General features: G+C 38.6%; 1 protein-coding gene and 1 non-coding gene across 2 annotated transcripts in view; both read right to left on the reverse strand.

Moving 5' to 3' along the window:
* NEDD4 (NEDD4 E3 ubiquitin protein ligase) overlaps positions 1-17,889 on the reverse strand; it is a 165,041-nt gene that overhangs the window by 128,021 nt on the left and 19,131 nt on the right. Inside the window, exon 2 of the mRNA XM_003827870.5 lies at positions 11,600-11,673. Coding sequence (XP_003827918.1) covers positions 11,600-11,673 — 74 coding nt within the window. The remainder of the gene's footprint in view (positions 1-11,599; positions 11,674-17,889) is intronic.
* Positions 843-946, reverse strand: LOC112437367 (small nucleolar RNA U13). Its single transcript, XR_003025988.1, has one exon. It is a non-coding gene; the product is annotated as a small nucleolar RNA U13 (small nucleolar RNA).

The following is a 17,889-nucleotide window of genomic DNA, read 5'->3' on the forward strand; positions in this document are numbered from 1 at the left end:
ACTGAGTTGAAAGAGGTTTCATATATACAGGGGGTTAATGGCCTTCTTCAGATATCTTTGTTTAATTGTTTCTCTTGTGGTAAGAATATTTAACATGACCTCTACCCTATTTTGCACTGCATTGCATTGTATTGCATTGCACTGCACTGCACTGCATTCCAGCATTTTTTGAGACAGAGTCTTGCAACGTTGCCCAGGCTGGAGTGCAGTGCTGCAATCTTGGCTCACTCGAAACCTCTGCCTCCCGGGCTCAAGCAATCCTCCCACCTCAGCCTCCCAAGTAGCGGGGACTACAGGTGCACACCACCATGCCTGACTAATTGTTGTGTTTTTTTGTAGAAACAGAGTTTCACCATGTTGCCCGAGATGGTCTCAAATTTGCGGGCTCAAGTGATCCACCTGAAGTGATCCACCTGCCTCAGCCTCCCAAAGTGGTGGGATTATAGGTTATAGGCATCAGCCACCATACCTGGCAGCTCTACCCTCTTAAATTTTTAATTGCACATACATTAATGTTAACTTTAGGCACAACATTGTACAGCAGATCTCTAGAGCTTATTCTTCCTGCTTGACTCAAGTTTAATGCCTGTTAATTATTAACATCCATTTCTACTTACCCCTCACCCCTCACCCCAACACAGCAACCAGCATTCCACTCTTTGATTCTATGAATTTGACTATTTTAGATATATAAATGTAAACATGCAGTATCTGTCTGTGACTGTCTTATTTCAGTTAGCGTAATATCCTAATGATTAATCCATATTGTCACATGAATTTCCTTCTTTTTAAAGGCTGAATAAACACTGTATGTATACACATTTCTTTTTTTTTTCTTTTCATGTGAGATTGGTAATCTGCCCATGTTGTAACAAGCTTCAAGAGTGGTACATCTTACACATGTGCATGGACACCCCATCATGACACTTAAAAACTACAAAAGGATCTATACTACATTTTTTTTTTTTTTTTGAGGCAGGGTCTCGCTCTGTCACCCAGGCTGGAGTGAGGTGGCACAAACACGGCTCACTGTAGCCTCAACTTCCTGGGCTCACGTGATCTTCCCACCTCAGCCTCCTGAGTAGCTGGGACCACAGGTGTGCATCACCACATCTGGCTAATTTTTAAAAAAATTTTTTGTAGAGACAGGGTCTTATCACCAGGCTGGTCTCGAACTCCAGGGCTCAAGTGATCCTCCCACCTTGGCCTCCCAAAGTGCTGAGATTACAGGTGTGAGCCACCATGCCCAGCCCACATTTCTTTTTTTTATGTTTTTAATTTTTGTGGGTACATAGTAGGTATATGTACTTATGGGGTACATGAGATTACCCATTCATTTGACAATGGGCATTTAGGTTGTTTCCAGATATATGTCTAAAGATACTTTTTCCCAATCTATGGCTTGCATTTTCCGTAACCTTGTTTCTTAAAGAAGAAAAGTTTTAATTGTGTTGAAGTTCCTTTCAACATTTTTCTTTTATGGCTCATCCTTTTTGGTACTGTTCACGAAAACTTTGTGTAACCCAATAGAGCAAAGATTTTTTTCCTATGTGTTCCTATAGAAGTTTTATCATTTTAGCTCATACTAATTTTCTGTATAATGTGTGGTAAGGACCAAGATTCATTTCATTCTATACAGACCAGTTGTTCTAGTACTGTGTACTGAAAGACTGCCGTTTCCCTTGAATTATCTCAGCATTTTTTGTTAAACAGGAGCCGATCATATATATGTGTATATATTCTCTCTCTCGCTCTCTCACACACACATGCACACGTATTTTTACACTCTCCATTCCATTGAACAATATATCTATTCTCATGCCATTGCCACTGTCTTATTATAACTGTGTAGCAAGTCTTGAAATGGGGTAATGTAAGTCTTCCAATTTTGTTCTTTTTTGAAATTGTTTTGGCTATTCTATGTGCCTTGACTTTCCATACAAATATTGAAATCAGCTTATCAATTTCTCTGAAAAAACTTGCTGAGATTTTTATTGGGATTGTGCCAAATCTAATCAATTTGGAGAAAAATGCCACCCTAACACTATTGAGTCTTCTAATGAAAACAGCATATGTATCTATTGATTTATGTGGTCTTCGACTTCTCTCAGCACTGTTTTATAGTTTTCAGTGTCCATTTCTTGCAAATCTTTTGTTGTATTTATTTCTAAATATTTAACTTTTATACAATTGTAAACACGTTTTTAAATTGTATTTTCCAATGGCTCAATGATAGGATACAGAAATATAACTGATTTTGGGCTATATAAACACTGACTTTGCATTTTGTGGTGGTATTAAATTCATTTATTAGTTCTTCCAGTAGTTTTTTCTGTAGATTCCTTGGGGCTTTCTACATACAAACCATGTTGTCTGCAAATAAAGACAGTTTTACTTCTTCCTTTTTGACTGTATGATTTTTTTTCTTTGCCGTACTACATGGCTAAAATATATAGTACAATGTTGGATAGAACATGAAAGCAGACAACTTTGCCTTATTCCTGAGTTAAGTAGAGGGCCTTCAAACTGCCACCATTAAGTAGGTGGTTAGCTACTGGGTTTTTTGATAGATTCCCCTGATGAGGTTTAGGACATTTCCATCTATTCCTATTTTGCAGAGAGTGTCTATTATGAATGGGTGTTGAATTTTGTCAGTTGTGTTTTCTGCTTTTATTAAGATGACTGTCTTCTCAGTGTGGCAATTCCTCAAGGATCTAGAACTAGAAATACCATTTGACCCAGCGATCCCATTACTGGGTATATGCCCAAAGGACTATAAATCATGCTGCTATGAAGACACATGCACATGTATGTTTATTACGGCGCTATTCACAATAGCAAAGACTTGGAACCAACCCAAATGTCCATCAATGATAGACTGGATTAAGAAAATGTGGCACATATATACCATGGAATACTATGAAGCCATAAAAAAGGATGAGTTCATGTCCTTTGCAGGGACATGGGTGAAGCTGGAAACCATCATTCTAAGCAAACTATCACAAGGACAGAAAACCAAACACCGCATGTTCTCACTCATAGGTGGGAACTGAACAATAACACCTGGACACAGGGTGGGGAACATCACACACCAGGGCCTGTCGTGGAGTGGGGGAAGGGGTGAGGGATAGCATTAGGAGATATACCTAATGTAAATGACGAGTTGATGGGTGCAGCACACCAACATGGCATATGTATACATATGTAACAAACCTGCACATTGTGCATATGTACCCTAGAACTTAAAGTATAATAAAAAAAAGATGACTGTCTTCTTTTATTCTATTAATACAGTGTATTACATCAGTTAATTTTCAGATGTTAAGCCACCTTTGTATTTTATGTTAGTTTGCTGAGAGATTTTATCATGACTGGGTGTTAGATTTTGTCAAAGGCACATTCCATGCCAAGTGAAATGACCATGTGTTTTTTCTACTTTACTGTATTAATACGATGAATTGCATTGATTAATTTTTTTAATGTTGAACAAACCTTGCATTCCTAGGAAAAATCCTACCTGGTGATATATTGCTACATAATGTTCAATTTCATTTTTGCATCTATGTTGAGGGATATTGGTTTTAAGTTTTCTTGTGATGTCTATGTCTGGTTTGGGGATCAAGATAATATTGGCCTAATAAAATGAATTGGGAAATGCCCTCCATTTTCTGAACGTGTTTGTGTAGAATTTGTATTTTTTTTTTCCTTAAATGTCTGATAGCTGTATCCAGTGATACCATGTGGGCCTGGAGTTTTCTTTGTGGGAAGGACAAATTCAATTTAATCAACAACAAATTCAATTTCTTTTAGCAACAAATTCAATTTCTTTCAATAATAAACATCTATTAAAGTTTTGTATTTGTTCTGTGGCTAGTTCTGTAATCTGTGTCTTTCAAGAATATTATCTACTTCACCTAAATTGTGTGTACTTCTTTATTGATACGAAATTGTACAAACTGTTTTCTTTTTATCTTTTTCATTTCCACAGGGTCTATAGCAATGCCCCAGTTTTCATTCTCATTACCAGTAATTAGTGCCTTCTCTCTAACTCTTGATCATTCTAGCTAGAGGTTTAAAACTTTAATTGATGTCTTCAAATAACAAGCTTTTGATTACAATAATTTTTTTCTACCATTGTCCACTTTCTCTTTTATTGATTTTGGCCCTTGTCTTTATTATTTCTTCCCTCTACTTATTTTAGAATTCATTCGCTCTTCTTTTTCTAATTTATTAAGGTCAGAACTCAAAACATTCATTTATATCTTGCTCCTTTTCTAAGTTAAGCATTTTAAAGACACAAACTTCCCTCTGAATATAACTTTAGCTGCATTCCACAATTGTGATATTGCTGTATTTTCATTTTCATTCAGTTCAAAATGTTTTCTTCTTTGACATATAGATTATTTAGAAGTATACTAATTAAATTCCAAATATCTGCAGTTTTTCTAGATCTTAATATTATTGGTTTCCAATTGAATTCCACTGTTCTCAAAGAACATCCTCTATATGGTTTCAATCTTTTGAAAATCTCTGAAACTTGTCCTATGGACCCACACATGGTCTATGTTGATTAATGTACCATGTGCATTTCAAAAGAATGTGGTTTATTGTTTTAAGGCCCAGAATATTGTGGCATCCAGACACTAGGGCAGCTCCTATTATCCCCACCTCCTAATATTCATGCTCTTTGTGTTCCTCTCCTCTTAAGCATGGGACAGATCTATATATTCTAACCAACAGATTATGGCAAATGTGACAAAAAGTATGTGATTACATTACATAAGATTGTAATCCATCTTGCTAGGAGACTCTTGCTAGCTTTGAAGAAGCAAACTGGCAGCTTGTGAGCTGCTGAATGGCAAGAAGCTGAGACGGCCTCCAACTGATAGCTAGTAAGAAATGGAAACGCTCAGACTGGCAGCATGCAAGGAACTGAATGCCACCAGCAACCACATTAGCTTGGAAGTGAATCCTTCCCTAAGCAAGCCTCAGCTAAGACCACAGCCCTACCAATACCTTAATGACAGCTGAAGTGAATTCCTATAATTTTATGTTGCCTCAGCATCCATACTGAATGTTAAGTTGGACATTTTTATACCAGAAGCAGGTCTTAGTCACCCTTAGCACAGTTTCCAGTTCTCTACCTCCTCTCAGCTCCTCAATGTGGTCAATCCAGATAACTACCTTACACAACTGCCTCCTGGTAACCACCTCCCTAAGGAACAACCAGATTCAACCTACTTGACTTGCTCCACTGACCCCATACCCCCAAAGGACTGCAGAAATAAGCCACAGTAACCACCTCTCTGTGATGGGTAATATTGAGTGTCAACTTCATTAGACTGAAGGATGCAAAGTATTGTTCCTAGGTGTGTCTGTGAGGGTGTTGCCAAAGGAGATTAACATTTGAATCAGTGGACTGGGAGAGGCAGACACACCCTCAATCTGGGTGGGCACCATCTAATCAGCTGCCAGGGCAGCTAGAATAAAGCAGGCAGAACGTGGAAGGACTTGACTTGCTGAGTCTTCTGGCCTTCATCTTTCTCTCATGCTGGATGCTTCCTGCCCTCGAACATCAGACTCCAAGTTCTTCAGCTTTTGGACTCTTGGACTTACACCAGTGATATGCTAGGGGCTCTTGTACCTTCAGCCACAGACTGAAGGCTGCATTGTTGGCTTTCCTATTTTTGAGGTTTTGGGACTCGGACTGGCTTCCTTGCTCCACAGCTTGCAGATGGCCAATAGTGGGACTTCACTTTGTGATCATGTGAGTCAATTCTCCTACTAAATTCCCCTTCATATATATATCTATCCTATTAGTTCTGTCCCCCTAGAGAACCCTAATACTGATTTCTCAGACACAGCATGACTCCATGAAATTTATGCCTACTTGCTCTAAACCCACCAATTACAACTCCCTGAGGGAAACCTGCTTGGAAAATGCCCTGGACCCCAGTAAAAGCCTCAGCCCACAGGTCACTTGTACTCTTTGCCCTGTTCCCCACCCACTAGTTGACTGTGCATGTCCTAGATGGCTCCCCACTTCCTGTTGGCCCTGGGAGGCATGCTGCCCTCTTCTCTCTGGCATCTGTAAGTAATAAACTGCTGTTATTTCATGTGTTTTGTTGAGTTGCCTCCCGTGTCTCACCTTACTGATACACTCGACCCTAACTTCTTTGTCAGGATTCTCCTAGAGAGTGGCTATCTGCTATTTTGGTAGGAACAAACTGGACACAGACAAGAGCTATAAGAGCATCTGCCAGGATATGCAAGTTTGCTGTGAGAGGGACATCTGGTCATAGGTCAGACACTTAGGCATGAGGGCACTTGCCTAAGAATACCCATGAAAGGCACACTGTAAACATCTATGTCCAAATTCCTAGAGTCTCATCAGGGCAGGGCTAGAGTTTACAGCCACTCTCATGTGAGAGACTTCAAGACTGCAAAATTAGAAAAAATTAGAAAAAAAGTAGAAAAAAAAATACAACAGCAGCTTTCCAAGACCCTGTAGCAGAGGACCCAGTTAAACAATGCAGGAACTTCTGAACCACAGAAACTGTGGTTCTTTTAAGCAACTAAGTTTGTGGTATTATTATTATTATTATTATTATTATTATTATTATTATTATTTGAGACGCAGTCTCACTCTGTCACCCAGGCTGGAGTGCAGTGGCCCCATCTTGGCTCACTGCAACCTCCGCCTCCCGGGTTCATATCATTCTCCTGCCTCAGCCTCCCGAGCAGCTGGGACTACAGGAGCCCACCACCACACCCGGATAATTTTTTGTATTTTTAGTAGAGACAGGTTTCAAAGTGTTAGCCAGGATGGTCTCGATCTCCTGACCTTGTGATCCGCCCGCCTCAGCCTCCCAAAGTGCTGGGATTACAGATGTGAGCCACCGCGCCTGGTCAGTTTGTGGTAATATTATTATGAAGCAATAAACTAATACAGCCCATGTGTGGTCTATGCTAGTGAATGTACCATGTACACTTGAAAAGAATGTACATTTGAAAAGAAAGTTGTTAGAAATAGTGTTCTTTAGGTCAAAGTTATTCATAATATTGTTTAAATTTATGTTTTTGATTTTTTTATTTAGTTGTTTTATCAACTGCTGAAAGAGAAGTGTTAATGCCTCCAACTATGACGGTAGGAGTTTTAAAAATTTCCCCTTTAATTCCGTCAAATTTTGATTCATATTTTTCTAAGTTCTTTTAGCAGGCACACACACATTTATGATTGTTATATATTCCTGATTGACTTTATTCTTTATCATCATGAAATGTTTGAAAATTTTTGTGTTGAAATCTATTTTACCAGATACGCATATATCCACTTCAGTCTTTTTATGCTTACTGTTTGCATGGCATATCTTTTTGCGTCCGCTTTCTTTCAAATTAGCTATGTCTTTATATTTTAAGGGCATCACGTAGGACAGTATATAGTTGGGTCTTGTTTTTTAATTTACCCTAACAACGTCTGTCTCATATTTATTTTAATCCATTAATGTTCCTTGTAATTATTGATATGATTGGATTTAGTCTACAGGTTTATTGTTTGTTTTCCATTGTCACTGCCCTTTACGTTGTTTTTTTGTTTGTTTTTGAGATGGAGTTTCACTCTTGTCATGCAGGCTGAAGTGCAGTGGCATAATCTTGGCTCACTGCAACCTCCATCTCCCAGGTTCAAGCAATTCTCCTGCCTCAGCCTCCTGAGTAGCTGGGATTACAGATGCCTGCCACCACACCCAGCTAATTTTTGTATTTTTAGTAGAGATGGGGTTTCACCATGTTGCCCAGGCTACTCTCGAACTCCTGACCTCAGGTGATCCACCCGCCTTAGCCTCCCAAAGTGTTGGGATTACAAGGGTGAGCCACCGCACCCAGCCTCTTTTACTTTTTTTGTTCATTTGTTCCTCCTTTTCCGGCTTTTATTTTTTTTATTTTTTTGATGTTTAGCTCTTTTGCCCAGGCTGGAGTGCAATGGTGTGATCTCGGCTCACTGCAACCTCTGCCTCCTGGGTTCAACTGATTCTCCTGCCTCAGCCTCCTGAGTAGCTGAGATTACAGACACACGCCACCATACCCAGCTAATTTTGTATATTAGTAGAGATGGGATTTCACCATGTTGGCCAGGCTGGTCTCAAACTCCTGTCCTCAGGTGATCCACCAGCCTCAGCCTCCCTAAGTGCTAGGATTACAGGCGTGAGCTACCACAACCGGCCTCCGTTACTTTTTTAAATCATTTGTTTCTCCTTTTCTGGCACTCTTTTTTTTTTTTTTTTTTTTTTTTTGAGACAGGGTCTCACTCTGTCGCCTAGGCTGGAGTGCAGTGGCATAATCATGGCTCATTGGAGCCTTGACCTCCTGGGCTCCAGCGATCCTCCAACCTCAGCCTCCTTTGTAGCTGGGACCACAGATGCAAACAACCACACCTGGCTAATTTTTTGACTTTTTGTAGTGACAGGGTCCCACTTTGTTGCCCAGGCTGGTCTTGAACCTCTGGCCTCAAGTTTCTGGCTTTTTTATTTAGTTTTTCAACAACTTCATTTTAAAATTTCTACTGTTTTTTATCTATAATTCTTTGCATTTTTTTTATTGGTTTCTCTGGATATTACAATATACATCATTAATCTTTTATTCAACTTATACTTAGTATTGTACCATTCTACCAAATAGGTCTATAACTTATACCTGCTCCATCCTTTATGTTATAGTTGTTTTATGTATTCCATTCACAAACAATATAAATCCTACAAAACAATGTTTTAACTTGTGATTTCAACAGGCATATGTTTTATTTTAAAAAGGTATGATGAGAAAAGCAAAACATGTTTTGTATATTCCCAGATATTTACTATTTTTGATACTCTTTATTCCTTTCTAAGGACCTGAGTGTCTATCTGGTTTCAATTTTCTTCAGCTGAAAGGACTTTAAGATATCTTACAGCGCAGGTCTACCAATGATGAATTATCTAGGTGTCTTTTTTTGGAAAATGTTATTTTGTCATCTTCCTTAAAGGATATTTTCACTGAATATAAAATTATGGATTGATGGTTGTTATTTTATTGTTCCATTTTCTCCTGGTCTCCATAGTTTTGGGTAGGAAGTCAGTAATTAATTGAATTGTAGTTTCCCCATATATAAAGTGTCATATTTTTCTCTTTTTGTCAAGATTTTTCTCTTTATACTTGGCTTTCAACAGTTTGACTATTATGCACCTCATTGTGTTCTTAATGTTTATTATCCTGCTTGGTGTTTTTAAATACTATATAAATTTAATCAAATTTGGAAAAAAAACTTGGCCAATATTTCTTCAAAAAATATTGTGCCTTCTTCTTTTCCCTCCCCTTTCTGTGTTAGACTGTAAGATATTATATAATGATATCCATGTTAGACTTTTATATATTAGCTAACAAATCCTCAAGGCTCTGTTGTTGTTGTTGTTGTTGTTGTTTTTCTCCAATCTTTGTCTCTCTCATCTCTCTCATCTTCCAACTGGGTAACAATTTCTACTGATCTATCTTTAAGTTCAGTTAATCTTTCCTCTTCTCCATTTGGCTGACAAATCTACCCAACAATTTTAATTTCAAATGCTGTATTTTTCACTCCTGGAATTTTCATTTTTTTATGGTTTCCATTTCATTTCATATTTTTAAAATTTATTGTGGCCATATTTTCTTTTCTCTACTAAAAATGCCTTCCATTTTCCTGGTTCTTTTTAGATAAGTAATTTTGCATTATATCCTGGACATATATTATAAATGTTAAGTTTTGGAGACTGAATTTTGCTGCTGGTGTGTGTGTGTGTGTGTGTGTGTGTGTGTGTGTGTGTGTGTGTGTGTGTGTGTGTATGTGTCTGCTTATCATTCTATGGTTTGGATATTTGTATCCTCCAAACCGCATGTTGAAATTTGATTTCCAATGTGGGAATATTGAAAGATGGGTCTCGGTTGGAGGTATTAGGGTCATGGGAGCAAATCCCTCCTGAATAGATTAATGCCCTCCCTCGGAAGTGAGTGAGTTCTCATTCTATTTGTTCCTCTCGATTTGTCAAAAAGAGGCTGGCACACCTCCCCCTTGCTTCCACTCTTGCTATGTGATTTCTTTGTGTACGCTAGGTCCCCTTCCCGTTTCTGTCATGACTTAAAGCAGCCTGAGGCCCTCACTAGATGCAAAGGCCCAGTCTTGAACTTTCCACTCACCAAATCAACCTCTTTTCTTTACAAAATACACAGTCTTAGGAATTCTGTTATAGCAACACTAAACATAATAAGACTATCATGCAACTAATCATCCTGTTTGGACAAGAGCCACAAATCCTGTTTTTGTTTGTTTGTTTTTTGAGACACGGTCTCACTTTGTCACCCAGGCTGGAGTGCATTGGCACAATCTTGTCTCACTGCAGCAGCCTCAACCACCCAGACTCAAGCAATCCTCCTGACTCAGTCACCCTTGTAGCCGGGAGTACAGGCATGCGCCACCATGCCCAGCTGATTTTTTGTACTTTTTGTAGAGACAGGTTTTACCATATTGCCCAGGCTGGTCTCAAACTCCTGAGCTCAAGCAATCTGTCTGCCTCAGTCTCCCAAAACCCGTTTCTTAGGCAGTGACTGTGATCTCTGTTCAGATCTTTTGTCTTCAGATGAGTTGCTGAGCTCTTCAGCTCTCTCTCTTCCAGAATCCTTACCACTGCCATGTTTTCTTCAGATTCAGAGATTCAGTAAATCAACAATTGGAAATATTATTCTACTTTCCACAACAACTTACTAATACTATTTGGTATGTATGTATGTATGTATGTATGTATGTATGTATGTATGCATGTTTGTATGTATTTTTGTTTTTGAGACAGAGGCTCACTCTGTTGCCCAGGCTGGAGTGCAGTGGCACAATCTTGGCTCGCTGCAACCTCCGCCTCCTGGGTTCAAGCGATTTCTGGATAATTTTTGTATTTTTAGTAGAGACAGGGTTTCACCATGTTGGTCAGGCTGGTCTCAAACTCCTGACCCTCAACTGATCCGCCTGCCTCGGCCTCCCAAAGTACTAAGATTACAGGCATGAGCCACCATGCCTGGCCCTATTTGATTTTTAATTGAACCAAAGTTTGGATTCTGCTATGTTCCCAGGCCATGAAGACTACAATTTTTCCAGGTTCTGATTCTACCTGCCCTCAGACCAATTCATAGTATCAGGAACTCACTCAGTACAATTCCCTTCTTCCAAACATGAACTCCCCACCAGAATCTGCCTGCTCTGTTCACTCTCCACTGCCTTCAGGTTGCTGCTTTTTGTATTAAGTCCAGAGTTTATGGTTGTTATCTGCTAAAGGATTAGTCTGTTAGAATTTTGCAAATTTCCAGAAGCAGAGCTCAATAATGTATCTTGTGACTATTGCTATCATTTGTACTTCTGCCTAATTTCACAAATTTAGTAATTCAGATACCAAGAGATTTAGTAAACCACCAACTGGTAATATTATTATTATACTTTCCACAACAATTTACTAATACTATTTGATTTTTAATTTAACCAAAGTTTGGAAAAAACTAATTAACAAATGCAAAGTTTTAAAATTATAATCCAAATTGATATACTTACCTAGCTCCCAATATATCCTTCTTGGCAAGGCCTATTCCGGCTATAACTCTTACTCTCACAATTCGTGAATTTTCCTAAAATACAAAAATTTAGATTTCATTTTCATGTACTTATAAGTTAACTAAGACACAATTTTTAAAAAAATATATATCAAATAAAGTAATTAGGATATTAAAATTAATTGAAGAATCTTTTTCAATAATTAATTTTATTAAAAGTTACATGGGAAAAAAAGAAAATTATTTGTAGATGACCTGATTATTTACAAAGATAAGCAAAAACTTGAGTCAACTTATTACACTGAATAAGAATTTATCGCTGCGCTCAAGAAAATCTAAAGCCAAAGTATTGCAACTAATAGGAATTTCCAATTATTGCTATATATGTACACAAAATCGAAAGTTCATAACCATTTGGCTTTTGGTTTTTTTTTGAGACAGAGTCTCACTCTGCTGCCCAGGCTGGAGTGCAGTGGTGTGATCCTGGCTCACTGTAACCTCTGCCTCCCGGTTCAAGCGATTCTCATGCCTCAACCTCCTGAGTAGCTGAGATTACAGGCATGCGCCACCATGCCCAGACAATTTTTCTATTTTTAGTAGAGACAGGGTTTCACCGTTGGCTGGGCTGGTCTTGAACTCCTGACCTCAGGTGATCTGCCTGCCTCAGCCTCCTAAAATGTTGAGATTTACAGGTGTGAGACACTGCACCCAGCCCATAATAATTTGTAATAACTACTTAGAAAAGGTTATTTTTTAAAATCCCATTCAACAGACAACAGAGTATATAATAATGTGTGGCTATTATAATGTATCAAATATTAAATATCTTTGATATGATGGCATGGAGGTTTTATAAAGAGTGTCTTAGATTTAAGAGACACATATTGAAGTGCTTAGGGATAAAGTATCATAAAGCTTGCAACTTATTTTCAAATAACTTAGCAAATAAAAAACTGAACATAACTATGCTGTGTGTGTGTGTGTGTGTGTGTGTGTGTGTGTGTATGTGTGTGTATACAAATAAAGGGGAATAAGCAAAATGTTACCAATTTGTGGATCTAGTTCTTGGGTATACAGGTGTACACTGTACTACTTATATTACTCTTTTAATGGTTCTGTAGGTTTGAAATTGTTCAAAATAAAAAGGTAAGAAAATATTATAAAACATTATGTATATTTTTTTAAAAATTCACAAGTTACAAAACTGTTAGAACAGAAATAAAATTAATAAGAAATATAAAAAAAACCTTCATAGATAACATTATAAAATATTGCTAGTTATGCCGGCACACACCTATAATCACAGCACTTTGGGTGGCCAACGTGAGAGAATTGCTTGAGCCCAGGAGTTCAAGACCAGCATAGGCAATATAACAAGACCCCATCCCTCCAAAAAATAAGCCAGGCATGATAACTTGTGTCTGTAATCCCAGCTACTAGAGAGGTTGAGGCAGGAGGATTGCCTGAATTTGAGGTAACAGTGAGCTATGAACACCACTGCACTCCAGCCTGGGTGACAGAGCAAGACCTTATTTTAAAAAATTTATAAAATATTGAAGAATGTAAAGAAGCCTTCAATAAATGGAGAAATCCACTATGTTTACGTGTGAAAATATTTAATATTATTATCTTTTTTCTCCAAAGTAATCTATAAATTTAATACTATTCCCATTCTCCCTTCAAATTTTTTCATGGATCTTTACAAATAATTCCAAAATTCATAGAGAGGAGTAAAAATGAGTAAAGAAGTAAACAATAACATTCAATCACTATCTTATACTAAAATATAAAACCAAATTCCAGATAAAGTCTAAAAGTGAAAAGAAATTTTTAAAAGTTCATTTAAAATTTTAGAATAGTTCTTTAGCATGTGGAAAGATTTAAAAAATACAATCTTAATAGCAAAAATTATTAAATTCCACAATAAGAAAATTATATACCTTTAGTATGAGAAAAAATATCATGTGCAAAATGAAAAAAACAAGGGGATATTTTAGATACTTCTTCCTGTAGACATATCTAAAATATCTACAGAACTATCTAAAATATACATCATTGAGACAAATGATAATTATCCAGAATATGTGAATAACTCCTAAAAATCAATATGTAAGATATAATTAACCTAGTACAAGATACCATATAGAATGGCTAAGAAATACATGAAAAGATAATCTCACCGGTCAGCAGAAAGAGCTCTAATGCACTGTTGGTGGGAGTGTAAATTGATGGATCATTCTAAAGAGATGTTTGACATGCTTACTAAAGTTCTAAAATAAAAACCCAGGAACTGTATTTTTAGATGTTTCCCTAGATAAATGTACATCTATGTACACAAGGACTTAAGTACAACAGTATTTACAGGAGCATTTTTTAAGATCAACAAATATGGAGGAGGAGGCGGAGCAAGATGGCTCATTAGAACCCTCCAGTGAGAGTCCCCACCAAGGAACATCAAATTAAACAATTATTCTAACAAGAAAGCACCTACATAAGAACCAAAAATCAGGTGACTGATCACAGTACCTAGTTTCAACATCGTATCAAGGAAAGAGGCACTGAAGAGGGTAGGAAAGACAGTCTTGAATTGCCCACACCACCCCTCCCACATGCCCTGGCAGTGCAGTGTGGTGGCTGAGAGAGAATCTATGCCTTTGCGGGACGAAGGGTAAAGTGATTGTGGGACTTTGCATTGGAACTCAGTGCTGCCCTGTCTCAGTGGAAGGCAACAGAGGGCAGAAGTCAGCTTGCACCCATGGAGGGAGTATTTAGACCAGCCTCAGCCAGAGGGGAATCATCCATCCCAGCAGTTTAAGGCTAAGTTTGGGCAAGCCTTGCCCCTGTAGGCTAAAGCACTCCAAGATCCTAAATAAACTTAAAAGGCAGTCTAGACCATAAGGACTGCAGTCCCTGAGCAAGTCCTGGTACTGTGCTGGTCTTGGAGCCAGTAGATTTGGGATGCACATGAACCAGTGAGACACCAGACGGGGCGGCCAAGGGTGTGCTTGTGTCACCCTTCCTCCAACTTCAGACAGCACAGTTCATAGCTCCAGGAGGAGAGGTAAGAGTAAAGGAGACTATGTTCTCCAACTTGGATACCAGCACACCCACAATAAAATAAAGCAGCAACCAGAGTCCTGAAGCCCCCATTCTAGGTCATAACTCCCAGACATTTCTAGACCCATCCTGGGCCAGAGGGGAACCCGCCACCCTGAAGGAAAGGACCCAGTCCTGCCAGATTTCACTACCTGCTGACTAAAGAGCTCTTGGGCCTTGAATAAACATCGGGGTAGCCAGGCAGCAGTTGCCACAGGCCTTGGGCAAGACTCAGTATTATGCTGACTTCGGGTGTGATCCAACACATTCCCAGCTGTGGCGGCCACAGGGAGACTCCTGCTTAAGGAAAGGAGAGGGAAAAGTAAAAAAAAAAATTGTCTGCAACTTGGGTACCAGCTCAGTCACAGTAAAATAAAGCACCAATCAGACTCCTAAAGTCACTGATTCCTGGCCTTAGCTCCGAGAGGGCATTTCTAGACCCACTCTGGGCCAGAAGGAAACCCACTGCCCTAAAGGGAGAGACCCAGGCCTGGCAGGACTCACCATCTACTGATTAAAGAGACCTTGAGCCCTTAATAAATATCAGCAGTAGCCAGACTATAGTAGCCACAGGTCTGGGGCAGTGGTGGCCATGGGCAGAGACTCTGTCTGCTTGAGAAAATCAAAGGTAAGAATAAAAAGGACTTTGTCTTGTAACCTGGGTACCATGACAGCCCCAGTGAAATAAAGCACCAAGCAGATTCCTAAAGTCCCTAATCCCAGGCCCCAACTCCTGGACAGCATTTCTAGAACCACCGTGAGCCAGAAGGGAACCTACTGCACTGAAAAGAAAGACCCTGGCAAATTCATCTCCTGCTGACTGAAGAGCCATTGGGTCTTAAATAAACACAAGCGGTAGCCAGGAAATAGTCACCACAAGCCTTAGGCAAAATCCAGTACTGTGTTGGCTTCAGGTGTGACCCAACACAGTCCCAGTGATGGTGGCCACAGGATTGTGTCACCCTTCTGCCAACTCCAGGCAGCTCAGAACAGAGAGAGAGACAGAGAGAGGGAGAGACTCCAATTGGTTGGGGGAAAATAAGAGAAGAGAACAAGAGTCTCTGCCTGGTAATCCAGGGAATTCTCCCAGATCTTACCCAAGACCAGCAAGTTGGTGCCTCTATGAGACTACAAGAGTCATATCATTACTGGCCTTGGGGTACCCCCTAATATGCTCACATATGGCTTCAGTGACCAAAGACTTAAGATTCCCTCTGAATACTTGGAAAGCCTTCTCAAGAAGGATGGGTACAAACCAGCCCAGACTGTGAAGATTAGAATAAATACCTAACTCTTTAATGTTCAGACATTAGTGAACATCCACAAGCATCAACATCATCCAGGACAACATGATCTCACCAAACAAACTAAATAGGGCACCAGTGACCAATTCCAGAGGGACAGAGATACGTGAACTCTCAGATAAATCAAAATAGCTGTTTTGAGGAAGCTCAATGAAATACAAGAAAACTCAAAGAAGGATCTCAGGATCCTATCAAATAAATTTAACAAAGAGATTAAAAACCTCTTTGATTCTTATAAAGAATCAAGCAGAATTCTGGAGTTGAAAAAATTAATTGGCAAACTAAAGAATGCATCAGAATCTCTCAATGGCAGAATTGATCACGCAGAAGAAAGAATTAGCGAGCTTGAAGACAGGTTATTTGAAAATATACCGTCAGAGGTGTAAAAATAAAAAAAGAATAAAAGTAACAAAGCATGCCTACAGGATCTAGAAAATAGCCTCAAAAGGGCAAAGTTAAGAGTTATTGGGCCGGGCATGGTGGCTCATGCCTGTAATCCCAGCACTTTGGGAGGCTGAGGCGAGTGGATCTCTTGAGGTCAGGAGTTCGAGACTAGTCTGTCCAACATGGTTAAACCCCGTCTCCACTAAAAATACAAAAATTAGCCAAGCGTGGCAGCGTGCACCTGTAATCCCAGCTACTCAGGAGGCTGAGGCAGGAGAAATGCTTGAATCTGGGAGGCAGAGGCTGCAGTCAGCAGAGATTGCGCCACTGCACTCCAGCCTGGGCAACACAGTGAGACTCCGTCTCAAAAAAAAAAAAAAAAAGACTTATTAGCTTTAAAGAGGAGGTAGCAAGAGAGATTGGGGTAAAAAGTTTATTCAGAGAAATAATAACAAAGAACTTTCTAAGCCTAGAGAAAGATATCAATATTCAGGCACAGGAAGGTTATAGAATATCAAGCAGATTTAACCCAAAGAAGACTACCTTAAGACATTTAGTAACCAAACTCCCAAAGGCCAGAGATAAAGAATGGATCTTAGAAGCAGCAAGAAAAAATTAAAAACAAAACAAAACAAAACAAAAAACAAAGCAGCTCCAATACATCTGGCAGCAGGTTTCTGAGTGGACACCTAATAGGCAGGAGACAGTGGCATGATTTATTTGAAGTGCTGAAGGAAAAAATTTTTATTGTAGAATAGTATATCCGGTGAAAATACCCTTCAAACATAAACGAGAAATAAAGACTTTCCTGGACAAACAAAAGCTGAGGGATTTAATCAACATCAGACCTAGCCTTCAAGAAATGCTAAAGGGTGTCCCACAGTCTAAAAGAAAAGGATATTAATAAGCGATAAGAAATCATCTGAAGGTACAAAATTCACATGTAAAAGTAAGTACACAGACAAATACAGAATATTATATCACTGTAATTGTGGTGTGTAAACTCATATCTTGAGCAGAAAGACTAAAAGATGAACCTATCAAAAATAATAACTACAACAATTTCTAAAGACATAGACAATATAATAAGACAAAAATAGAAACAATAAAAAGTTAAAAAGCAAGAAGGATAAAGTGTAGAGTTTTTATTAGTTTTTCTCTTTTCCTGTTTGTTTTTGCAATCAGAGTTAAACTGTTATCAGTTTAAAATAATGCATTGTAAGATGTTAATTGCAACCCTCATGTAACATCAAGTTAAAAAATCTACAACAGACATACAATAGATAAACCAAGAAATTAAAGCATACCACTAAAGAAAACACTTTCACAAAAAGGACCACAAAACAACCAGAAAACAAATTAAAAATGGCAGAAGTCCTTACTTATCAATAATAACAATGAATGTAAGTGAACTAAACTCTCCAATCAAAAGACATAGAGTGGTTGATGGATTAACAAAACAGTACCCAACAATCTGTTGCATACAAGAAACACACTTCACCTATAA

This window comes from Pan paniscus, chromosome 16 (assembly GCF_029289425.2).
Source record: "Pan paniscus chromosome 16, NHGRI_mPanPan1-v2.0_pri, whole genome shotgun sequence".
In the NCBI taxonomy this organism is placed as follows: domain Eukaryota; kingdom Metazoa; phylum Chordata; class Mammalia; order Primates; family Hominidae; genus Pan; species Pan paniscus.